The sequence below is a fragment of the Somniosus microcephalus genome, chromosome 7, assembly GCF_052327205.1.
Source record: "Somniosus microcephalus isolate GS21.2 chromosome 7, FLI_Smic_1.0, whole genome shotgun sequence".
In the NCBI taxonomy this organism is placed as follows: Eukaryota; Metazoa; Chordata; class Chondrichthyes; order Squaliformes; family Somniosidae; genus Somniosus; species Somniosus microcephalus.
Window position 1 is genome coordinate 70,948,176 of NC_140993.1, and position 25,774 is coordinate 70,973,949.

General features: G+C 44.9%; 1 protein-coding gene across 5 annotated transcripts in view; it reads left to right on the forward strand.

Moving 5' to 3' along the window:
* LOC147114710 (uncharacterized) overlaps positions 1 to 25,774 on the forward strand; it is a 162,617-nt gene that overhangs the window by 3,843 nt on the left and 133,000 nt on the right. For 3 of the 5 annotated variants that reach the window (XM_085992572.1, XM_085992573.1, XM_085992575.1), the window contains exons 3-5: positions 3,702 to 3,809; positions 5,587 to 5,697; positions 6,573 to 6,692. In XM_085992572.1, the coding sequence (XP_085848698.1) occupies positions 3,702 to 3,809; positions 5,587 to 5,697; positions 6,573 to 6,692 (339 nt within the window). The remainder of the gene's footprint in view (positions 1 to 3,701; positions 3,810 to 5,586; positions 5,698 to 6,572; positions 6,693 to 25,774) is intronic. The other 2 variants (XM_085992574.1, XM_085992576.1) reach the window with 2 other exon arrangements.

Genomic DNA, 25,774 nt, shown 5'->3' on the forward strand with positions numbered 1-25,774 from the left:
CACTGAACCTTCTGTCTCGGAGGCGAGAGTGAACCCACTGAACCTTCTGTCTCGGAGGCGAGAGGGAACCCACTGAACCTTCTGTCTCGGAGGCGAGAGTGCTACCCACTGAGCCACAGATGACTCTGTTAAAAAGGGAACTTGATGATTGCTTGAAAAATAAATATTAAAGGATGTGGGGAGTGGGAATAGTCTAGGTTAGATATTGAAGGGTATGGGGAGAGGGTAGGAAAGTGGTATTAGACTGGATATTAAAGAGTGGGATTAGACTCTGGCTAGTGGAGGATAGCCTCAGCACAGACCTGATGGGTCAAATGCTTGTTTCTATGCTGTAGCATTCTAGGATTCTATGAATGGATTTATTCCAAGTAATACTCAAGTTATACCAATTCATAATGAGGAAAACAACTTAACTGAGTCCAGTCTGTCTGTCTTGGGTCTTCCCACCCACCCTTTTTAATTGTCTCTTCTTGAACCTCTTTCTTTCTCCCTAAGAGGTGACCAGTTTTAACATACAGCTCCATGGGAGCTGAGAGCCCTCTGGTGCCTGGCTCAAATGCCTGTTTAAAAAAAAAAATCATTCTCTGGATGTAGATGTCATTGGCAAGGCCGGCATTTATTGCCCATCGCTAGTTGCCCTGAGAAAGTGGTGGTGGTTCTTCGTCTTGAGTGGTTTGATACAACAGAGCAGTTTCTAGGCCACTTCAGAGGGCTGTTAAATTGGTGTGGTATTGGAGTCACATAAAGGACAGCAGGTTTCCTTCCATAAAGGACATTAATGAACCAGTTAGGTTTTTAATGACAATCTGACAGCTTCTTGTTCACTTTTACTGATACCAGCTTTTGTTAAACTGAATTAAAATTCTCAAAATGCACTCGTGAGTTTTGAACTTGTGTTCTCTGGATTATTAGTCCAATAGCATAACAACTACATTATCGTACCCTTTCTTCATGTGTGTCCCGAGATGGTGAGTGCTGGCAGACTATTATTACCATGGAAGGCCCACAAGCCACCTTTTCTTGCCCAATGTCCACTTTCCAGCAGGGATTGCAGAGTAGCAATTGGGAGCAGAAATAATGGTTCTCTTTCCCATCCCTGCTCCCTCCCACTCCCACTAGTTCAGGGCATGGAGAGCAATATTAACTCTCTCTAACTACTGCGATCAACGAATTCAGACCAGCAACTAATACCTTCTGGCAGTCTTATTCCAAGAGGAATAACTATTGCCCCAAAACTCTTATTTCTCTAATGCACTGTCCACCAGCCATACCTGCACAAAAAGAAAGACTTGCCGAATGGCCTGCAGCTGTGCTGTAACCATTCTATGATTCTAAGAACCTTGGAGGGAGTGGGGGTAGAGGGAGAACAGACTTTTAACAAAGATTCACTAGAGTAATTCCTGGGATGAGTGGCTTGTCCTATGAGGAGCGATTGAGTAGACTAGGCCTTTATTCCCTAGAGTTTAGAAGAATGAGAGGTGATCCCATTGAAACATATAAAATTCTTAAGGGGCTTGACAGGGTAGCTGCTGGGAGGATGTTTCCCCTGGCTGGGGAGTCTAGAACTTAGGGTCACAGTTTCAGAATAAGGGGTTGGCCATTTAGGACCGAGATGAGAAATTTCTTCACTCAAAGGGTTGTGAATCTTGGAATTCTCTACCCCAGAGGGCTGTGGATACTCAGTCGTTGAGTATATTCAAGACAGAGATCATTAGATTTTTGGATACTAAGGGAATCAAGGGATTCATCGACAGTGCTATCAAGCGGCACTTACTCACCAATAACCTGCTCACTGATGCCCAGTTTGGGTTTCGCCAGGACCACTCGGCTCCCGACCTCATTACAGCCTTGGTCCAAATATGGACAAAAGAGTTGAATTCCAGAGGTGAGGTGAGAGTGACTGCCCTTGACATCAAGGCAGCATTTGACCGAGTGTGGCATTAAGGAGCCCTAGTAAAACTGAAGTCAATGGGAATCGGGGGGGGGGGGGGAAACACTCCACTAGTTGGAGTCATACCTAGCACAAAGGAGGATGGTTGTGGTGATTGAAGGTCAATCATCATAGCCCTAGGACATCACTGCAGGAGTTCCTCAGGTCAGTGTCCTAGGCCCAACCATCTTCAGCTGCTTCATCAATGACCTTCCCTCCAACATAAGGTCAGAAATGGGGATGTTCGCTGATGACTGCACAGTGTTCAGTGCCATTCACAACTCCTCAGATAATGAAGCAGTCCATGCCCGCATGCAACAAGACCTGGACGACATTAAGGCTTGGGCTGATAAGTGGCAGGCAACATTCATGCCACAGAAGTGCCAGGCAATGACTATCTCCAACAAACGAAAGTCTAACCACTGCCCCTTGACATTCAATGGCATTACCATCACCGAATCCCCCACCATCAACATCCTGGGGGGTCACCATTGACCAGAAACTTAACTGGACCAGCCACATAAATACTGTGGCAACAAGAGCAAGTCAGAGGCTAGGTATTCTGCTGCGAGTGTCTCACCTGACTCCCCAAAGCCTTTCTACCATCTACAAGGCACATGTAAGGAGTGTGATGGAATACTCTCCACTTGCCTGGATGAGTGCAGCTCCAACAACACTCAAGAAGCTCGATACCATCCAGGACAAAGCAGCCCGCTTGATTGGCACCCCATCCACCACCTTAAACATTCACTCTCTCCACCACAGGCGCACCGTGGCTGCAGTGTGTACCATCTACAAGATGCACTGCAGCAGCTCGCCAAGGCTTCTTCGGCAGCACCTCCCAAACCCGCAACTTCTTCCACCTAGAAGGACAAGGGCAGCAGGTGCATGAGAACACCACCACCTCCGAGTTCCCCTCCAAGTCACACACCATCCTGACTTAGAAGTATATCGCTGATCCACCACCTTCTCGAGGGCAATTAGGGATGGGCAATAAAGGCTGGCCTTGCCAACGATGCCCACATCCCATAAACGAATAAAAAAAATAAAATGTTGGGGTTCGGGTGGGAAAGCGGAGTTGAGGTAGAAAATCAGCCTTGATCTTATTGAATGGCGGAGCAAGCTCAAAGAACCGAATGGTCTACTCCTGCTCCTGTTTCTTATGTAAAATTTAAAGGACACCAGATAATGATCAGGAGTGTGAACTCTGGCCGACTTCTTTTTCTTCTCCTCCTCTAGGCAGAGGTGCTGAAGCCAAGTGTAGTAGCTCCCTGTTTGTGGAGGTGCATGGTGTGGTAACCGTTGAGGGAGGATTAGATAAATATGTGAGGGAGCAGCTGATTTCAGGGTATAGTTTTTGGGCCTTTCTAGATGTCTAGAGTCTTTTCCAGTCCTCTACTTTTCCATGTTCTTCTGTCCCCAGCTGAGACCAGCAGAATGAGTGCAGATTGGGGGTTGAATTTTCTGATCTGTATTGCTCCGTACCACGTCATGTAGTAGATTTAACCTCTGAGAAGAAACAAATAACTTCGATTTATATAGCGCCTTCATGACCTCAGGACATCAAAATGCTGTGCAGCCAATGAACTGTAGTCACTGCTGTAATGTAAAAAAAAACGAAGCCACGGGGGGGCCATTAAGAGAACATCTCTTATTCCAAGGTGAAGATCCACTGTGATCTGCTGATATCTGTTGTATTGTTTTGTATGATAATCATAATGAATCATCCATATTTTAATAAAACAAAATTCCCCCCCTCGACAACCTGCAGAAGGGCCGACATTTGAAGAAAAGAGAAGCCCAGAATTAGCCCCGCCTCCTTTCAATGAAATGGCTCCTCCACAAGGACAAATGCTTGATTCCATGTGGCAGACCGCAGGTATAAAGCGGAGAAAATTAGAGTGAACTCTGTGCATTTGACTTGCTGTAACAGAACTTGATGGTGTTCAGCTTATTAGCCAAAGTTCCTTGTATTTTTCAGCTCTTGGAAAAACTCAGTTTCTTCATTTCTCAACACAAGCTATCATCTCTTAACCTTTGATGGCTTCCCCTTGGACCTTCTTCCTCTATCAATATTCTTAGTCTCACCATCTTGTCTTGCCTCGCCTTACATGGACCTCCTTCATTGTTAAAGCTGTCTCTAAGAAGCTCTGTTCTCTCTTTCGTACTAAAATTTTATTTTCTCGTCGAGAACTTTTAAAACTCTTTAAGCCCAAATCTGTCCTAACCTTGATACTGCTGCCATATCTGGGAGTTTCCTCTAGCAACTATCATGCACACCTGAACAACACACCGGGTAAAGCTTGTCTGTAAGGTGATCCCTCTCAGTCCGAGCCTCCAAGCCATCCCCTGCCCCTATTGCAACCTTGCTTCTCTCTGCCTATTTCATGAGTATGCCTGTTTCATGAGTATTGCTGTATCACTGCTCCTTTCCGTGCTTTTCTTTCCTCCTCTTGTTTCAGGCTCTTAAAACCCAAGCTTGGCATCATCTAATCATTGCTCTTATGTGGTTTATCTAGCAGAAAGGGTGGCGGGGACAATGGGTAGATTGGTGAGCTATTCTCCCATTTTTCACTCCTCCCTCCCAAAGATGGACCTGGAAATTGCTGTCGGAGGCTTGCCGCCCGCATACACAACCGAACCGAAAGAAAACTACGTACTTACCTTGTGTCTCTAGAGCTTCGGACTCTTGCGGTCCTGGGCCTACAGACGTACACCTGCGTAAAGGTCTACGGATTCCAGGGGCGCATGCGGTTCGCAAGCGTCCCTGGGATCACGTGGGCCAGGCCAATCAATGACTATGGGGGATTCCTATTATGCTTTTGGGGATTCCATTTAGGTATGATCTTTTGAAAAATAAATGTAAACATTTTTAAACGGGACAAAATTTACCTAAACTATTTAAATGTAAATGAACGTTTAAATCATTAAAAAAAAAAAATTCTTTTAACATTTATTTTAACCCTTACACTGGTAAAAGAAGGCCTTTCGCCTGCTTTTACCAGGCCATAAGGGTTTCGTGGGTATTCGCTGGGCAGTAGTTGCGCCAGCGAAAGTGAATTTACAGCGGATACGGTGGATCTGTCCAAGCAAAATTTGACATAGCAAGTTCTGGGTTTTCGCGCATGTGGAAACCCGGAACTTGCGGGGCCATTCACCGCACTTACAACGGCGTACGCACAGCATACTTTGTCATAGGCCCCATAAATTCCGGGCCATTGTGACTCTGGCTGGGGTATGACTCCAGAAGCACGAGCATCCCACCAGCACGTCGCCCAAGTGGCCATTTCTTCATATATAAGCCTAGATTTTGAGTGTCCAGTTATTTGACCGTGGATGTTACTGTAGCGAGCTCAATCTTTCTTCACCCAATACATATGTATGCACACACATTTTCCAGCAAGGTTGCTGGACTGTGGATGCGAGCGAGGATTGTGACTTTTAAAGCAAATTCCCCTCCCAAGTTCGAGGCTGCAGAGGGCAGTTTTAATGCTCAACTGCTGCTAGATTACATCCACTTAGCGCAGGCCAAGGATTGAACCTGGGACATCTGGTCTGTACCGCTCAGTACCTCCCAATGATATTCGAAAGAGGGCTCTTGTACAGTCACGTTTTACTTTTTCTTTGGCTTACAAACCTTTATTGTACTTGTGCAGATTCCATGCCTGCAGTTACAGCACCCTTAGCATTTGAAGAAGACCTTTGGGTTAATCAGGAGGAACTAACGAACAGCAGCACCACACTTTCACCAGCAGAGCAGGAATCGAGTAGGTAGAACGAAATTGCAGCAACTTATACACGTGTTGTCGACCTCTTTTCTGAATCGGTTTCGGGGTGAAGAGCTCTGGAGGCTTTCAAGTGGCTTGAGTTTCCAAATGATTGAAGACTGAGTTCTATGAATTACATGGTGATTAGTTGGCGTTTCAAGGATTTGTGGAACTGACTGGTACAGATCATGCAAATCTCTGGTCTGTGAGTTTTCTGATTTCTGCTGGGGTAACAGTAGGGATGCTGCAATTGGCCTCGGCATTTCCGTATTTCTGTGCTAAGGAAAGCTGGGATTCATGCTCCTGATGCCCATCGAGTACCTCCTAATGGCAAAAGCGTGTGTGTGGACGTTGGGTGAGGTTGGGATTGAGTATTGCTGTGATTTTTCTTCAGTGCCTAGTAATCTGCATACACTTTTTTTAAAGAAAAGACCTAATTATTGTTGATGTTAAACAAGCATCGACCGCGGTGTCAGTGACTTGGGGCCTTCAATTTTACATTGTCAGAACGAGAGTAAAGAGACAGGTTAGGAGAAATTTCTTGATGTAGAGGGTAGTTGGAGCATGGAATGCTTTGCCATGAAAGGTGGTTGAAGCAGAGACCATTGTATATTTTTATGGGAATAGTGGGTAAATATTTGAAGCAGAAGATACACGGCTAAGGGGAGCGAACAGTGCAGTGGATTTGTTTTGGATTGCTCTAATAGAGAGCTGGCGCAGACACGATGGGCTGAATGGCATCGTGCCGTAAACTTCTATATTTTTAATACAAAATTGGTAATTACATCACTAACTGGCTTTCATTTTTATATGTAGTCAGATGTGGACAGAAATGGTTTGAGATTTGTTTTGTAAATCTGCCACCCTGTTTGTAGTTACAGAACCTACAGGAAATCTGTTGGCTGAAGTAAAGCCATCGGAAAAAAAGGCAGCAGGAATGGAGCTGCCACCGACACCAGCTCAGGAGCACACGGAGTCTGCACAGAAAGTAGCAGGTAGGCAGTGAAATTTAACATACAGCATTACTTAAAGCTCACCAATAGCTTTGTGGGTAAGTGCACTGGCCAGTATGCTGCTGAGTCATACATATCCGAAGGACCCTGGTTCAATCCCATATTTGTGCTGAGTTAACTATTCCCAGCCAGAACAGCAGTTGGAGTTGCAGTTGGTCTCTGCACCCCTGTATTAGGGAGGGTATTCTCAACCAAGGTTCCTGCTCTGATTGTTATCCAGTGACCCCTGCTAGAAAGTGCACGCAGGATCGGGGCTTGGCTGCAATATTCCCAAAGTTGATTTTGTCTAAAGGCACTAGCTGCCTAGGCTTACACATGATGAATGATCACTAGGGAAAGGTATCCCAGCATCACCCATATCCTGAGAACTGTACCCCAGCAAGGAGTGCTTGCCTTCAGGAGAAGAGGGGAAAATATTTGGAGGGAATAAGAGAAATTAAGATATCAGCCAGTTTACTACTAGGGTGAGATAATAAGAGTAGTTCCTTGGTTTATGTGGGTGTGTTGCGCAGGGAATAAAGAATGTTGTAGAGGGAAACAGGCCCGGTTAAAATAGTGCATTCAGTTTATTTTACTGTGTATGTTTTTTTTCTAAAATAGTTAGAGAACTTGCTATTACTGTAAGGTATGGTGGGTTAGTAGTTATGATACTGAACCAGCAACCCTGCGATCATGGGTTCAAATCCCACCATGGCAAATTTTAAGATTGAATGCAATTTTAAATCTGGTAATTTGTGGGTTGGCATCAGAAAATTGATGATAAAAGCTGCTGGATTGTTGTGACAACCCAACTTCTTCGCTAATGTCCTGAAAGGAAGGAAACTTGCCACCCCTACCCAGTCTGGTCTGCATGTGGCTTCAGGCACACAATAGGTTGACTCTCAGTGCCCTCTCCATCACCTTCTCAGGGCAATAAATGTGGCCTTGCCAGCATCTCCCATATCCGAAGAACAAAATAAAAATAGAAGCTCCTTGTATCATCCATCAATAAAATAATTTCAAATATCACTTATGGACTAATCGTGATACATAGGCTCCCCTTCCATACCCTAGCTTAATTCTCCATCCACAACCAGTATGGTACTTCTAACAAATAGAAACTTGAACACTAAGTTTCTGTATGTTACACAAAATAACGCACTCTGAAGTCTGTTATAAGACAGTAACCAGTGCTTCTGATGGTTGAGGTGATATTGATAAAACTGCTCGATCTTTGATCCTAGTAGCACCCCTATTTTACCCCCCCCCCCGAATCTATGATAGCACACTGCGATGCTCTATATTATAATCGATTTAGTTACTCAAGCCTTGTGCATTGCAACCTTAGAATCCTTGCTGAAGGCAAGTGTAACATGAGGCTTGCTGTCGCTTTTAAATTGATGATTTATGGCCACTGCTCACAAATGCAGGGGAAGCAGTTCTGCTGCTTGACAGGATCCGATCAAGGCAACAATATCTTCGAGGGGAAAGAAACCATTTTTACTAAGCTTGCTGGGCCCAATGGCTTTCTCTTGTTCCTGTAAATGGCAATTACAGAACTTTTTTTTTGTACTGTATTAAGAGATTGGTTAGGGAGAAGTTTCCCTTTTTGGGGGGTGGGGTGTCGGGGGATTAGGGGAATGGGTGGTGAGGATTCCACTATTGGGAAGGCAGGCTAGTTGCAGCGATCTGACATTTTGAATGCATTTTAATGTGAAATACAGATGAGAAAGCAAACTGTTGCAGTAGGATCATAGTTTTTCCACTGTGGCCTGCCTGTTTCCTTGGCTTCCAACAAGCCTCGTCATTGAGCTGAACAATGGGGTGACTTTAACGTAAACACTCCTTGTCAAAACATTCATTGTTCATGTTTCTGTTAGCTCAGTCTGAGTTGCATTAACACTTTATCCTAGTGTTCTTTTAAAGCAACTTTTAAACCAATCTGCAGCAGAACTGGTTGCTCTGACTTTCTCTAACGGATCCTTGCAGTCACCAGATAGTGAGGGTTGTTTCATGGAGCACATGCAGGGTGGGTTCAGTTGGCGAATGCACAGCCTGGTGCAATATTAAGCCATGCAGACTGAGGTGGTCCCTAGTATTTATTGAGGTAGCTAACTTCAGTAAGGCCTGTGGCAGGGCCAATGGCATGTGGCAGGGCCAATAGCATGGCCTTAGCTTTCTGGAGGGAAAAAATCGACCATGGTTCCCCCCCCCCCCCCCTCATCATTACTATAAAGCTATTGCATGCAGGTGTAGATGCCTGGTGAGGACAGATGGAGCATGGCTGTGATGCCTTCTGCAGTCACATAGTCCACCAACACTGTTGACCGTACACATGTGAATAATGGCTACGTGGAGAAGTATTGGAAAGCTGCCAATGTTTGAAATGATCCTCAACAGGACTCAACCTCTCATGGGAGTGATGAGGAAATTGTTAGGGGGGGGGGGGGGGGGAGAAGAGGTCATATGCTTGTGGTGCAGTGTGTTGGTGTTACAATATGCTGTGCCAATGAATGGCGATTGAAGAGTGAAATCTGCAAGCCTGGCCATGCAGTCAGCAGTTTCAGAACATGGACTGGACATTGCTGCACCAAAGGAAGGATGGGGAAATCAGTGGGCACTGGTGTGCCACTTTGAAGCCAGGGGCAAGAGCACATCTGGCAAGTGTCACTGATGAGTGACAATCACTCATTTTGTTTTTAAAATGTGACCTGTTTAGATGTCAAGGTAGTTTAATTTGTCATTGACTAGGAACCGGTGTATAAAGCAGAAATAAAAATTGGAGGGAGCAGGGAAATAAGTTTTCAGGCAGCTTTTATGCTCTTTTTATCTCCCCTGTCCCACCTTCCCCTGAATGGGTGGTAGGCTTGTTGCATCCTGGTGTGACACTATGCCTTAAAAACCAGAAGGCTTCTGGATTGTTCCACTGAATGGCCCAGTGGGCAAATGCATTACATAGAAGTTACAACACAAAAACAGTTCATTCAGCCCAACCAGTCTGCTGTTGTTTACCCTTCACATTTACCTACCCCGCTCCCATATCCCTTTATCCCCATTTCCTTCATCTACATATCCAATCTAATCTTGAATGTTGACACAGTTTCTGCCTCAGCCACTAACCCTGGAATTCCACAGCCTCACAACTCTGTGAAGAAGTTTCTCTTGCTCTCTGTTCTAAAACTTAATTTTGTATCTGTGCCCCTTCTACATAGGATTACATTACATAGGATATACAGCACAGAAACAGGCCATTTGGCCCAACCAGTCCATGCTGGCGTTTATGCTCCACATGAGCCTCCTCCCATCTTTCCTCATCTAAATCTTAATCAGCGTAACCCTCTATTCCCTTTTCCTTCATATGCTTGTCTAAATGTCCTCCTCTAAATGCATCGATACTATTCACTTCAACCACTCCCTGTGGTAGCGAGTTCCACATTCTCACCACTCTTTGGGTAAAGAAGTTTCTTCTGAATTCCCTATTGGATTTCTTGGTGACTATCTTATATTGTCAAATTTTTTGTCTTAAAATACTCCTGTGCAGCGCCTTGGGACGTTTTACTATGTTAAAGGCACTATATAAATACAAGTTGTTGTTGTTGATGACCTCTAGTTATGTTCTTCCCCCACAAGTGGAAATGGAGTCTCATTAGTGTTTAGTTGTTTAGACCCTTTAAATACTAGAAAGAGTCTGCTGCTATCTACCCTGTCCCATCTGTTCCTATTTTTAAACACTTGGATTATATTGCCCCATAATCTGCGATAATGACCAAATAATATGTTTTTAGTGATGATCGTTGAGGGATAAATATTGGCCAGGACACTGGGGAACTCCTGGATTAGTGCTCAGATCTCGAGTGGGACTTGAACCCACAACCTTCTGGCTACCACAAACCATGGCTACCATCGTGTTAGGAGATTGTGGGTTCAAGCCCCACTCCAGAGACTTGAGCACATAACCTAAGCTGACAATTCAGTACAGTACTGAAGTGCTGCACAGTTGTGGTTCCGTCTTTTGGATGAGATGTTAAACCGTCTGCCCTCTTTGATGGGCGTAAAAGATCCCATGGCACTGAGAGTGAGCCCTGGACAGAGAAGTGGGACATGGCATCAAGGAAGAGAGGGCAAAGACATTCTAAGGAAGAGAAGCACAGCAGAGCTCAGGGCATCTACATCATGTCTTGCTAGACCAGCTTCTAGGTATGCAATTGTAGCCAAAAAAAATCCCAGCTTCTCTTCTTAGGCAGTCCCTTGGAACCGAGGATGACTTGCTTCCACATTAAAATTGAGTTCGCAGGTGACTGATTAGTCCAATGTGGGACCTACAGTCTCTGTCACAGGTGGGGCAGACGGTGGTTGAAGGGGCGGGTGGGTGGGGTGCTTGGGTTGATGTGCGCTCCTTGCGCTGCCTGCGCTTGGCTTCCGCTTGCTCCCGGCGAAGAGACTCGAGGTGTTCGGCGCCTTCCCGGATGCTTCTCCTCCGCTTTGTGCGGTCTTGGGCCAGGGATTCCCAGGTGTCGGTGGGGCTGTTCCACTTTTTCAAGGAGGCTTTGAGGGTGTCCTTGAAGCGTTTCCTCTGCCCACCTGGGGCTCTCTTGCCGTGCCGGAGCTCCAAGTAGAGCGTTTGTTTTGGGAGTCTTGTATCGGGCATGCGGACGATGTGACCCGTCCATCAGAGCTGATTGAGCGTGGTCAAAGCTTCGATGCTGGGGATGTTGGCCTGAGCAAGAACACTGACGTTGGTGCGCCTACCCTGCCAATGGATTTGCAGGATCTTGCGGAGGCAGCGTTGGTGGTACCTCTCCAGTGCTTTGAGGTGCCTGCTGTACATGGTCCATGTCTCTGAGGCATACAGCAGGGCGGGTATCACTGCTGCTCTGTAGACCATGAGCTTAGTGCCGGGTTTGAGGTCCTGGTCTTCAAACACTCTCTCCCTAGGCGACCGAAGGCTGCACTGGCATGCTGAAGGCGGTGTTGGACTTCGTCGTTGACAGTAGGCTCCCGAGGTATGGAAAGTGGTCCACGTTGTCCAAGGCCTTGTCGTGGGTTTTGATAATCAGGGGGTGTACTGTGTGGCGGGGGCAGGTTGGTAGAGGACCTTTGTATTACGGATGTTTAGTGTAAGGCCCATGCTCTCGTACGCTTCGGTGAAGGTGTTGACGATGGTTTGGAGTTCGACCTCCGAGTGAGCGCAGACACAAGCATCATCTGCCTACTGTAATTCGACGACAGAGGATGGGACGACCTTGGATATGGACTGGAGGCGATGGAGGTTGAACAGTTTCCCGTTTGTTCTGTAAATTAGCTCCACTCCAGTGGGGAGCTTACTGAGGGTGAGATGGAGCATTGCAGCAAGGAAGATCGAGAAGAGCGTTGGTGCGATGACACAGCCTTGCTTGACCCCGGTTCGTACGTGAATTGGGTCTGTGGTGGAACCGTTGGTCAGGATCACGGCTTGCATGTCGTCGTGAAGCAGGTGGAGGATAGTGACAAACTTTTGAGGGCAGCCGAATTTGAGGAGGACACTTCATAATCCCTCACGGTTGACAGTGTCGAAGGCCTTTGTGAGATCAAAGGCGGCCATGTACAGCGGTTGGTGCTGTTCCCTGCATTTCTCTTGTAATTGACGTGCACTGAAGATCATGTCCATTGTGCCCCTTAGTGGGCGGAATCCGCATTGCGACTCTGGGAGGAGCTTTTCGGCCACTCGGAGAAGGTGATTGAGGAGGATTCTTGTGATGACTTTCCCTATGGCAGACAGCAGGGAAACTCCTCTGTAATTACCCCAATCGGACTTGTCACCTTTCTTGAAGATGGTCACAATTACAGCGTCTGAGATCCCCTGGCATGCTCTCCTCCTTCCAGATAAGAGAAATGAGTTCATGAATTTGCACCAGTAGTGCTTCTCCGCCATGCTTTAGTGCCTCGGCGGGGATTCCATCTGCTCCTGAGGCCTTGTTGTTCTTCAGTTGTCGGATGGCCTTTTCAACCTCATGCCGGGCTGGGGTTGTGCTGAGAAGGTGGCGGGTAGCATGCTATGGGATGGAGTTGAGGACACTTGTGTCGAAGACAGAGTCGTGGTTAAGGAGATCTTCAAAGTGCTCCTTCCAGTGGGCACTGACAGCCTCACTGTCCTTGATGAGTACCTCTCAGTTCTTGGCCCGCAGCGGGGAAGGGCCTTGGGTGCTTGGGCCGTAGATGGTCTTGACTGCGCTAAAGAATCCACGCACGTCGTGGTTGTCGGCTAGCTGCTGGATCTCCTGCGCTTTCTCCACCCACCATCTGTTCTTTAGGTCGCAAGTTTTTTGTTGGACCTTGGCCTTCAGGCTTCTGTAAAGCTGCTTTCTTGCTCTCGAGTTCTGTTGCTGTTTCCAGATCAGGAATGCCTTGCGCTCAACCTCAAACCCACAGCATTTGAACGAGTCAGCGATACATAAAAACATAGAAACATAGAAGATAGGAGCAGGAGTAGGCCATTCGGCCCTTCGAGCCTGCTCCGCCATTCAATGAGATCATGTCTGATCATCCAAATTCAGTACCCTGTCCCTGCCTTCTCCCCATATCCCTTGATCCCTTTAGCCTCAAGAAACATATCCAACTCTTTCTTGAATATATTTAATGAACTGGCCTCCACCGCCCTCTGTGGCAGAGAATTCTACAGGTTCACCACTCTCTGGGTGAAGAAATTCCTCCTCATTTCTGTCCTAAATGGCTTACCCCTTATCCTTTGACTATGACCCCTGGTCATGTGTCTAATTCTGTTAGATTCAGGAGATGGTTCTGTGATAGTGGTTTGGCGGTTAGGATCAGATCAGCCATGATCTTATGGAATGGCGGAGCAGGCTCGAGGGGCCGATTGGCCTACTCCTGCTCCTATTTCTTATGTTCTTATGTTCTGGACTCCCCGGCCATCAGAAACATCCTTTCTGCATCTAGTCTGTCCAGGACTGACAGAATTTTATAGGTTTCGATGAGATCCCCTCTCAATCTTCTAAACTCCAGTGAGTATAAGCCCAAACGACACAATCTCTCCTCATACGTCATTCCTGCCATCCCAGGTATCAGCCTGGTGAATCTTCGCTGCACTCCCTCCATGGCAAGAACATCCTTCCTCAGGTAAGGTGACCAAAACTGCGCACAATACTCAAGGTGTGGTCTCACCAAGGCCCTGTACAACTGCAGCAAAACATCCTTGTTCTTGTACTCGAACCCTCTTGCTACGAAGGCCAACATACCATTTGCCTTCTTAACCGCCTGCTGCACCTGCATTTTTCCTTCAGCGACTGGTGCACAACAACACCCAGGTCTCTTTGCACTTCCCCTTCTCCCAATCTATTGCCATTCAAATAATAATCTACCTTCCTGTTTTTGCCACCAAAGTGGATAACCTCACATTTATCCACATTATAGTGCATTTGCCATGTTTCTGCCCAATCACCCAACCTGTCCAAATCGTACTGGAGTTTCACGACATCCTCCTCACAGTTTACCCTCCCACCCAGCTTTTTGTCATCTGCAAATTTGGAGATATTGCATCCAATTCCCTCGTCCAGATCATTAATATATATTGTGAACAGCTGGGGTCCTAGGACCGATCCTTGCGGTACCCCACTAGTCACTGCCTGCCACTAGGAAAACGACCCGTTTATTCCAACTCTTTGCTTTCTGTCCGCCAACCAGTTCTCTATCCAAGTCAATACCTTGCCCCCAATCCCATGTGCCTTAATTTTGCACGCTAATCTCTTGCGGGACCTTATCGAAAGCCTTCTGAAAGTCCAAATACACCACATCCACTGGTTCTCCCTTATCTATTTTACCAGTTACATCCTCAAAAAATTCCCGTAGATTAGTCAAGCATGATTTACCTTTTGTAAATCCATGTTGACTTTGTCCGATCCTGTCACTGCTTTCCAAGTGCTCTGCTATTAATCTTTTATAATAGACTCTAGCATTTTCCCCACTACCGATGTCAGGCTTACCGGTCTATAATTCCCCGCTTTTTCTCTACCACCTTTTTTGAATAGTAGGGTAACATTAGCTACCCTCCAATCCATGGGTACTGTTCCAGAGTTTATTGAGTTCTGGAAGATGACCAGCAATGCATCTACTATCTCTAGGGCCACTTCCTTAAGTACCCTGGGATGTAGACCATCAGGCCCTGGGGATTTATTGGCCTTCAGTCCCATCAATTTTCCTAACACCATTTCCCTACAGATACTGATTTCTTTCAGTTCCTCCCTTTCATTAGACCCCATGTTCCCTGGCATCTCTGGGAGGTTATTTGTGTCCTCCTTTGTGAAGACAGAACCAAAGTATGTACTTAGTTGGTCTGCCATTTCCTTGTTTCCCATTATAAATTCCCCTGATTCTGACTAAGGGACCTACGCTTGACTTCACCAATCTTTTTCTCTTCACATATCTATAAAAGCTTTTACAGTCAGTTTTTATGTTGCCTGCTAGCTTACTCTCATATTCTATTTTCCCTTTCTTAATTAATCCCTTTGTCCTCCTTTGTTGACTCCTAAACTGCTCCCAGTCCTCAGGATTATTGCTTTTTCTAGCCAATTTATATGTCCTCTCCTTGGATCTTATGCTATCCCTAATTTCCCTTGTTAGCCACGGTTGAGTCACCTTTTTTGTTTTATTTTTATGCCAAACTGGGATGAACAAATTCTGTAGCTCATCCATTCGGTCTTTGAATGTTTGCCATTGCCTATCCACCGTCAACCCTTTGAGTGCCATTCCCCAATCAATCCTACCCAACTCGCTCCTCAGACCATCGTAGTTTCCTTTATTTAAATTCAGGACCCTAGTCTCTGAGTCAAATACTTCATTCTCCATCTTAATGAAGAATTCGATCATATTATGATCGCTCCGACCCAAGGGGCCTTGTACAACAAGATTGCTAATTAATCCTTTCTCATTACATAATACCCAGTCTAAGATGGCCTGATCTCTGGTTGGTTCCTCGACATATTGGTCCAGGAAGCCATCCCGTAAGCACTCCAGGAATTCCTCCTCCACAGTATTGTTACTAATTTGGTTGGCCCAATCTATATGTAGATTAAAGTCACCCATGATGACTGCTGTGCCCTTATTGCACGCTTCTTTAATTTCCCTTTTAATGCCATCCCCAACCCCTCCGCTTTACTGTTTGGAGGTCTATATACCACTCCCACTAATGCTTTTTTTCCCCATGGTATTTCTCAATTCCACCCATACAGATTCCACATCATCAGAGTTAATATCCGTCATTACAATTGTATTAACCCCTTCTTTAACCAGTAATGCTACCCCACCTCCCTTTTTAAACCAAATCAGTTATTGTGACTTAAGTGAATGTTAAAGATCTTATGGCACTATTCCAAGATGTACAAAGAGTTCTGCGAACATCGCTCCTTCAACCACCACCATTAAACACATATATTCCTTACCTTGTGCTGTGCACAAAATGGCTGCCGTATTTACCCACTGAACAGTGACTACATTTCAAAGTAATTCATGAAGAATAGCAAGCTCTTCTTTGAGGCAGTCTTATTATACCAAGATGCAATCCAAAGACTTTGTTTATAGATTCAGCAATGTGGAAGCAAAACCAACATAGGAACATGAGCAGGCATAGGCCATTCAACCCCTCGAGCCGTTCAATTATATCATGGCTGATCTGTATCCTAACTCCATTTAGCGGCCTTGGCTCCACATCCCTTAATACCCTTGGCTAGCAAATATCTATTGATCACAGATTTAAAATTATTAATTGAGCTAGTATCTACTGCTTTTTGTGGGAGAGAGCTTCATACGTCTACCACCCTTTGTGTGAAGAAGTGTTTCCTAACTTCTCTCCAGATTATGTTCCCTTGTCCCAGACTCCTCCACCAGCGGAAAAAGCTTCTCTCTATATACCCTATTAATTCCTTTCAAAATCCTAAAAACCTCAACCAAATTACCCCATTAACCTTCTATATTCCAGGAAATTCAAGCTAAATTTTGTGCAACTTGTCCTCATAATTTAACCCTCTAAACCCCAGTATCATTCTGGTGAATCTGCACTGCACCCCCTCCAAAGCTAATACAGGTATATCCAACCTGAGGCGTGGTGCCCAAAACTAAATGCAGCATTCCAGATGGGGTCTGACCAAGGCTGTAGACAACTGAGGCATAACTTCCTCCCCTTTGTATTCCAGCCACCTTGAGATAAAGGCCAATACTCCATTAGCCTTTTAAGTTGCTTTTGTACCTGTCTACTAGCTTTAAATGATTTGTATACTTGGACTCCCAAATCACTTCGCTCTCTACAGTTCCCAGTTTCTCATAATTTAGAAAATACTCCGATTTATCTTTCTTGGGTCCAAAGTGAATGACCTCACATCTCCCCACATTGAACCCATTTTGCCATAGTTTTGACCACTCACTTAATCTGTCTATGTCCCTTTGCACCTTCCTGCTCCCATCTGCACTACTTACTGTCCCTCCTAATTAAGTGCCATCTGCAAATTTGGATAAACAACACTCTATTACTTTATTCAAGTCACTAATAAATATGGTGAAAAGTTGACACTCCAGAACAGATCCCTGGGAAGCACCACTTGTCACATTCTGCCAATCTGAGTACATGCCCTTCATCTCGACTCTCTCCTACCTCCCAACCAATCTCCAACCTAAGTTAAAAGGCTACCTCCAATTCCGTGCGCTTTCATTTTTGCCAATAATATTTGGTGTGGAACCTTATCGAATGACTTCTGGAAGTCTATCTGGATAACATCCAGAGACACTCCTTTGCGTACCTTATTAGTGACCACCTCAAAAAATTCAACTAGGTTAGTCAGACATGAATACCTTTAACAAAGCCATGCTGGTGCTCTCTGATCAGCTTATATTTGCTCAAGTGCTCAGTCATTCTATCCTTAATGACAGATTCATTCCCCTAGTGTCCACCCAACATTTATCCCTCAACACTTAAAACAGACGATCTAGTCATTTACTTCATTACTGTTTGTGGGACCTTGCTGTGTCCAAATTGGCTGCTGCATTTCCCTACTTTACAACAGTGACAGCACTTCAATAGTACTTAATTAGCTGTAAAGTGTCTTGAGGTCATGAAAGGCACTAATAAATGCCAGTTACTTCTGAAAATGTGTGCTGGCTACTTCTGTTTTCTCTGATTCTATCCTTAATTAGAGACTCTTAAATTTTCTCTACCACAGATGTTAAAACTAACTGGCCTGTAATTACCTGGATTAGCCCTCTGTTCCTTTTTCAAAATGGGTACTACACCCACACATAATAGAGCCCTGAAATGTAATTTCTAGGGCCTTGATAATTCCTTCATCTCTCTCAGGATCCTAGCATTTATCCTGTCGGGCTGTGATGCTTTGTCTTCCTTTAACCTAACTAACTTATTTAAAATTTCCTTTTATCCATCATATCACATCACTCATCTTCCTCTTGACCACTTCAGGATGCACTTCCTCTCCAATGTAGTGTCCGATACAGATCAGTGGACTCCTCTGTCTCGAATTAGCTTGTATCAACTGGGGCAGTGGTACAATCGCCATCGGTGACCAAGCTAGGAGTCACAGAGTTATAACGGAAGGAGGACATTCGGCCCATCGAGACCGTGTAGGCTCTCTGTAGAGCAATCCAGTCAGTCACATTCCCCTGCTCTATTCCTGTAGCCCTGCAAGTTTATTTCCCTCAAGTGCCTATCCAGTCTGCCCTTGAAAACATTGAGTGTCTCCGCTTTTACCACTTCCGTCGGCAGCGAATTCCAGGTCATCACCACTCGCTGTGTAAAAAAGTTTTTCCTCATATCCCCCCACCCCCTGTATCTCTTGCCCAAAACCTTAAATCTGTGTCCCCTTGTCCTTGTACCATCAGCTAGTGGGAACAGCCTTTCCCCGTCTAGCCTATCCAAACCCGTCATAATCCGGTACACCTCTATCAAATCACCCCTCAACCTCCTTTGCTCTAATGAAAACAAATCCAGCTTCTCCAACCTGTCCTTGTAGCTAAGATCCCCCATCCCCGGAACCATTCTGGTAAATCTCTTCTGCACCCTCTTAAGGGCCTTCACATCTTTCCTAAAGTGTGGTGACCAGAACTGGACGCAATACTCCAGTTATGGCCTAACCAGCGCTTTATAAAGGTCAGCATAACTTCTCTACTTTTGTACTCAATACCTCTATTTATGAAGCCCAAGACCCCATATGCTTTGTTAACCACTTTCTCAATATGTCCTGCCACCTTCAGGGACCTATGCACATTAACTCCCAGGTCCCTCTGTCCCTGCACACTCTTTAAAACTGCCATTAAGTGTATATTACCTCTCCCTGTTCCTACTGCCAAAATGCATCACCTCACACATCTCTGTATTAAATTCCATCTGCCCATTCTGCTAGCCTTTCTATGTCCTGTTGCAGTCGATTGATGATATCATCACTGTTTGCCCCTCCCCCAAGTTTGGTGTCATCGACAAATTTAGAAATTCTACTCTGTATTCCAATATCCAGGTCATTTATATATATATATATATATAAAGCAGTGGCCCCAGCACTGACTTTTGGGGAACACCACTGTCTACCATCCTCCAGTCTGAAAAACAGCCATTTACCACAACTCGCTGTTTTCTGTCCTTAAGCCAATTCCTTATCCAAGCTGCCACTGACCCACCTATTCCATGAGCCTCAATTTTGTTAACCAGCCTTCCATGTGGTACTTTGTCAAACGCCTTCTGAAAATCCATGTAGACAACATCCATTGCATTCCCTTCATCAACCTTCTCTGTTACTTCATCAAAAAATGTAATTAGATTAGTCAAACACGATCTTCCTTTTACAAACCAGTGTTGGCTCTCCTTAATTAGCTTAAACCTCTCCAAATGCCGGTTAATTTTTTTTATTGTTTCTAAAACTTTACCCACCACTGATGTTAAACTGACCGGCCCGTAGTTACTAGGATTGTTCTTACACCCTTTCTTGAACAATGGTGTCACATTTGCCACTTTGCAATCCTCAAGCACCTCCCCTGCATCTAGGGAAGATTGGAAAATTATGGCAAGCCCTTCCGCTATCTCCTCCCCCAATTCCCTTAGCAACCTGGGATGCAAGCCATCTGGACCAGGCGACTTGTCTACTCTCAGCATACCCAGTCTTTCTAGTACATCCTGTCTATCAATTTTCACCCCTTCCATTGCTTCCACTTCTACCAATATTTTGACAGCATCCACCTCCTTAGTAAACACCGATACAAAGTACTCATAGTATTCTAGCCTTGGCCTGCGCCTCTAAGCATATATCACCTTACATAAGAACATAAGAAATAGGAGCAGGAGTAGGCCAATCGGCCCCTCGAGCCTGCTCCGCCATTCAATAAGATCATGGCTGATCTGATCCTAACCGCCAATCTACTATCACAGAACCATCTCCTGAATCTAACAGAATTAGACACACGAAATAGGAGCAGGATCAGGCTACATGGCCCCTGGGCCCGCTCCGCTACCCACAGCGCCATGCCGATCCAAACCTAGACTCATGTTCAAATTCCTGCCCGCTCCCCGTAACCCTTAATTCCCTTTACTTCTAGGAAACTCTCTATTTCTGTTTTAAATTTATGTAATGATGTAGCTTCTACAGCTTTTTGGGGCAGCATATTCCATGGACCTACCACCCTCTGAGTGAAGTAGTTCCTCCTCATCTCAGTTTTGAAAGAGCAGCCCCTTATTCTAAGACTATGCCCCCTAGTTCTAGTTTCACCCATCATCGGGAACATCCTCCCCGCATCCACCCGATCCAACCCCTTCACAATCTTATATGTTTCAATAAGATCGCCTCTCATTCTTCTGAACTCCAATGAGTAGAGTCCCAATCTACTCAATCTCTCCTCATATGTCCATCCCCTCATCCCCAGGATTAACCGAGTGAACCTTCTTTGTACTGACTCGAGAGCAAGTATGTCTTTTCTTAAGTATGGACACCAAAACTGTATGCAGTATTCCAGGTGCGGTCTCACCAATACCTTGTACAACTGAAGCAACACCTCCCTATTTTTATATTCTATCCCCCTAGCAATGAAAGCCAGCATTCCATTGGCCTTCTTAATCACTTGCTGCACCTGCATACTAACCTTTTGAGTTTCGTGCACCAGGACCCCCAGATCCCTTTGTACTTCAGTACTTTCCAGTTTCCTGCCATTAAGATAATAACTTGCTCTACGATTTTTCCTGCCAAAGTGCATAACCTCACACTTTCCAGTATTGTATTCCATCTGCCAAATCTCTGCCCACTTACTTAGCCTGTCTATGTCCCCTTGCAGGTTTTTTATGTCCTCCTCACTCAGTACTTTCCCTCCCATCTTAGTATCATCTGCAAACTTTGATATGTTACACTTGGTCCCCTCCTCCAAATCGTTAATATAGATTGTAAAGAGTTGGGGACCCAGCACTGACCCCTGCGGAACACCACTAGTTACTGATTGCCAGTCTGAGAATGAACCATTTATCCCAACTCTCTGCCTTCTGTTAGATAGCCAATCCTCTATCCATGCCAGAATATTACCCCCAATCCCGTGATTTTTTATCTTATGCAATAATCTTTTGTGTGGCACCTTGTCAAATGCCTTTTGGAAGTCTAAATACACTATGTCCACTGGTTCCCCTTTATCCACCCTATATGTTACTTCCTCAAAGAACTCTAGCAAATTTGTCAAACATGACTTCCCCTTCATAAAACCATGCTGACTTTGTCCTATTAAATTATGATTATCCAAATGTCCTGTTACTGTCTCCTTAATAATGGACTCCAAAATGTTACCTACCACAGAAGTTAGGCTAACCGGTCTATAGTTTCCAGCCTTCTGTCTACTGCCCTTTTTAAATAAGGGTGTTACATTAGCAGTTTTCCAGTCTGCCGGGACCTTTGCTGAGTCCAGGGAGTTTTGGAAAATTATTACCAATGCATCCACAATCCCTACCGCCACTTCCCTCAAGACCCTAGGATGTAAGCCATCAAGTCCAGGTGATTTATCCGCCTTGAGTCCCATTATTTTACCGAGTACCACTTCCTTAGTGATTTTGATCGTGTTTAGCTCCTCCCCCCTATAGCCCCCTGTTTGTCCAGTGTTGGGATATTCTTAGTGTCCTCTACTGTAAAGACTGATACAAAATATTCATTCAGTGTTTTTGCCATCTCCATATTTCCCACCATTAATTTCCCGGTCTCATCCTCTAAGGGACCAACATTTACTTTAGCCACCCTTTTTCTTTTTATATAACTATAAAAACTCTTACTATCTGGTTTTTATATTTTTTGCTAATTTACTTTCATAATCTATCTTCCCTTTCTTAATCAATCTTTTTGTTATTTTTTGCTGTCTTTTAAAGTTTTCCCAATCCTCTATCCTCCCACTAGATTTGGCTACCTTATATGCCCTTGTTTTTAGTCGAATACTATCTTCAATTTCTTTACTTAGCCACGGATGGCTGTCTTTTCTTTTACACCCTTTTCTTCTCGGTGGAAAATTTTTTTTTTGGAAGTTGTAAAATAACTCCTTAAATGTACACCACTGATCATGTATCGTCTTACCCTTTAATCTATTTTCCCAATCCACGCTACTCAATTTCACTCTCATACCTTCATAGTCTCCTTTATTCAAGCTTAGCACGCTTGTTTGAGATCCAACCTTCTCACCCTCTAATTGAATATGGAATTCAACCATGTTATGGTCACTCATTCCAAGGGGATCCTTTACTAGGACATTTTTAATTAATCCTGTCTCATTACACAGGACCAGATCTAAGGTTGCTTGCCCCCTGGTCGGTTCAGTTACATACTGCTCAAGAAACCCATCCCTAATACACTCAATGAACTCATCCTCAAGGCAGCCCTGCCCAATTTGATTTGTGCAATTAATATGATAGTTAAAATCCCCCATAATTATAGATGTTCCCTTATTACAAGCCTCAACTATTTCCTGATTGATACTCCGTCCAACAGAGTTGCCACTGTTCGGAGGCCTATAGACTACGCCCACTAGTGTTTTTTTCCCCTTATTATTCCTTACCTCCACCCAAACTGTTTCATTATCCTGATCTTTTGACCCAATATCATTTCTCTGTATTACAGTGATTCCTTCCTTTATTAACATAGCCACCCCACCTCCCCTTCCTTCCTGCCTGTCCTTCCTGATCGTTAAATAACCTGGTATGTTTAATTCCCAGGCATTGTCACCCTGCAGCCATGTTTCTGTAATGGCCACAAGATCATACCCATGTGTAGTTATTTGTGCCATTAACTCGTCTATTTTGTTACGAATGCTACGTGCATTCAGATAGAGAACTTTCAAATATGTTTTGTGACACTTAGTTCCTGCTTTTGCCCTTTTTATTACTTTACCTTTTACTCCATACCTTCTGCCCCTTCCTGACACACTCTGGGTTTTAATTTCCCCACTGCTACCTAAGTCTATGACCTTCTCTGTTGTCATTTTTATTATTTGCTCTCTAGGAACCTCCCCCCCCCCCCCCACTAGTTAGTTTAAAGCCCTCTCTACAGCCCTAGTTATATGATCCGCCAGGACTCTAGCCCCAGCATTGGCCAAGTGAAGCCCGTCCCAACGGAACAGCTCGCTCCTGCCCCAGTACTGGTGCCAGTGTCCCAGGAAGCAAAACCCATTTCTCCCACACCAGTCTTTGAGCCACGCATTTAACTCTCTAATTTTATTTGTCCTAGCCAAATTCGCTCGTGGCTCAGGTAATAATCCAGAGATTATTACCCTTGAGGTTCTGTTTTTTAATTTGACCCCTAGCTGCTCATACTCCTTTAACAGAACCGGCTTCCTGGTCCTATCTACGTCGTTTGTACCAACATGGACCACGACAACTGGATCCACCCCCTCCCACTGCAAGTTTCTTTCCAGCCCAGAGGAGATGTCCTTAACTCTGGCACCGGGTAGGCAACACAGCCTTTGGGACTCTCGCTCTCGGCTGCAGAGAACTCTATCTATCCCCCTAATAATACTATCCCCTACCACTACAACATTTCTATTTACTCCCCCTTCTTGAATGGCCCCCCGTTCCATGGTGCTGTGGCCAGGTTGCTCATCCTCCCTGCAGTCCCTGCTCCTGTCCCCACAGGGAGTAAGAACCTCGAACCTGTTGGACAAGAACAAGGGCTGCGGCTCCTCCAGCTCTACCTCCTGGATCCCCGTACCTGCCTCACTCGTAGTCACACCGTCCTGTCCCTGACCATGGGCTACATCTGAATTAATTAACTTCATAGGTGCGACCACCTCCTGATACAGAGTCCAGGTACTTCTCCCCCTCCCTGATGTGTCGCAGTGTCTGAAGCGCAGTGTCTGAAGCTCAGACTCCAGCTCATCAACACGGAGCTGGAGTTCCTGTAGCAGCAGACACTTGTCACAGACGTAATCACCGTGAGCCTCAATGGGGTTCACCGGCTCCCACATCTCGCAACAGGAGCACATCACCTGCTCCATTCTATGTAATTAATTAAATTTTTTATTGTTAGTTATGGACACCCTCTGCCCGATTTTAGATGCTAGTATCCCCTTTAATTAATTGGATTTACATTAAATCAATCCCTCTAGTTACACCAGTTAAATGGTTTACCAACAGTCACTCTGCACCAGAAACTCCTTATTAACTACAACCCACAGAGTTAAAGTTTGAAAAGAGCACCTAACACCCCACTTACCCTAACTCACACTTACCCAAACTCAGAGCACTCTCTGCTGACTCACACTCAGTGCTTTCTCTCACTAGGACTGGTCTTTTTATACTGTTTGTTTGTTTACAGCCAAATGAGTCACCCCTGCTGATTGGTTAGAAAACTGGTTTCCACTGCCTGCTGTGCCAATTTACTCCTACTGCAGTGTAACCTTGTTTTACTCTTCTTAAACCAACAGAATCCCAAATATTTAACTTTTCCCCTTTACTTAAACTGCTTAAGTAATCTTATCAAGAATGATTTAAAGAGAAATAACAATTAAAGAACTCTCACACTTACCCAAACTCAGAGCACTCTTTGATGACTTGCACTTCTTTGTCTCTAATAGGCCCCACCCCGAAGGGAAATTCAAACAACGTTCTCCCTCATGCTCACTATCCAGTGACTCTTACTGTATAATTGTGTGTGTGTGTGTGTGAACTTCGAGTGGATACAGGATCAGACATTGCTGTGATGATCTCTCCCCCTCCCCCCCCCCTCCCCCCCCCCCCCCCCCCCCCCAGAGCTGAATAGCCTGCCAAGAACTATGGATTCATGGAGGATGCCCACTTGGCCGATACCCCTGTATTCTATTGCAGCCAGAGTCTGCTCTTTCAGGAAAGGAAGGCACAGATACTGGCAAAATTAGGAACTTTTGTGCTAAGCTTACTGCTATTGAGGCAGAGATGTCTGAATAGGCATCGTACCGGGGTGAAAAACTCGCTTACATCAGATTAGAATATGTTATAAATGATGACAAAGATTATGATCGGCTCAGGTAGAGCAGTTTGTATATGGTAATAAGTAGCATGGGAGGGTTCAGTTATGTTTAGAATTACTGCTGTCTGTGTGCTTTAACACAATAAGTACAAGCAAATTGTATTTGGAGATGGGAGGGGGAATTATGCAGTTCAACCCTGGACAAGGCGGATGCAATTTTTAAAAATTTATTCCTCCAATGCAAAATTGTTTTGTTTTTTCCCCCTCCCCTCCTGAAGGAGTAAAAGACTGTTTCAGGGATGAGGTTCCATGGGCACTGGCTGGTCTTTGGTATTTCTCTCAAGAGCCAGATTGTTCAAGTGTGGGGGACCATTGCAGCCGAACGCGCACCTATCTTCAGTTGGTATCCAGTGATTAGCAGCACAAACCCTGGTTGGTTTATCACCTCCTCAGCTCGGTTATTGAAGCCAATAATTGTGACCATATGACACTCAAACTGAAATTAGTAGCTAGCTACAGACTAGGGATTGAACCTGGGCCTTACTAGTCTGTATGGCTTAATGCTACAGAAGTCAGTGCTTCTACCTACTAGGTCATTGGAGCACTGTATATATTTTTAAGATTATGCCAGGTGTTGCCTCCCATTAC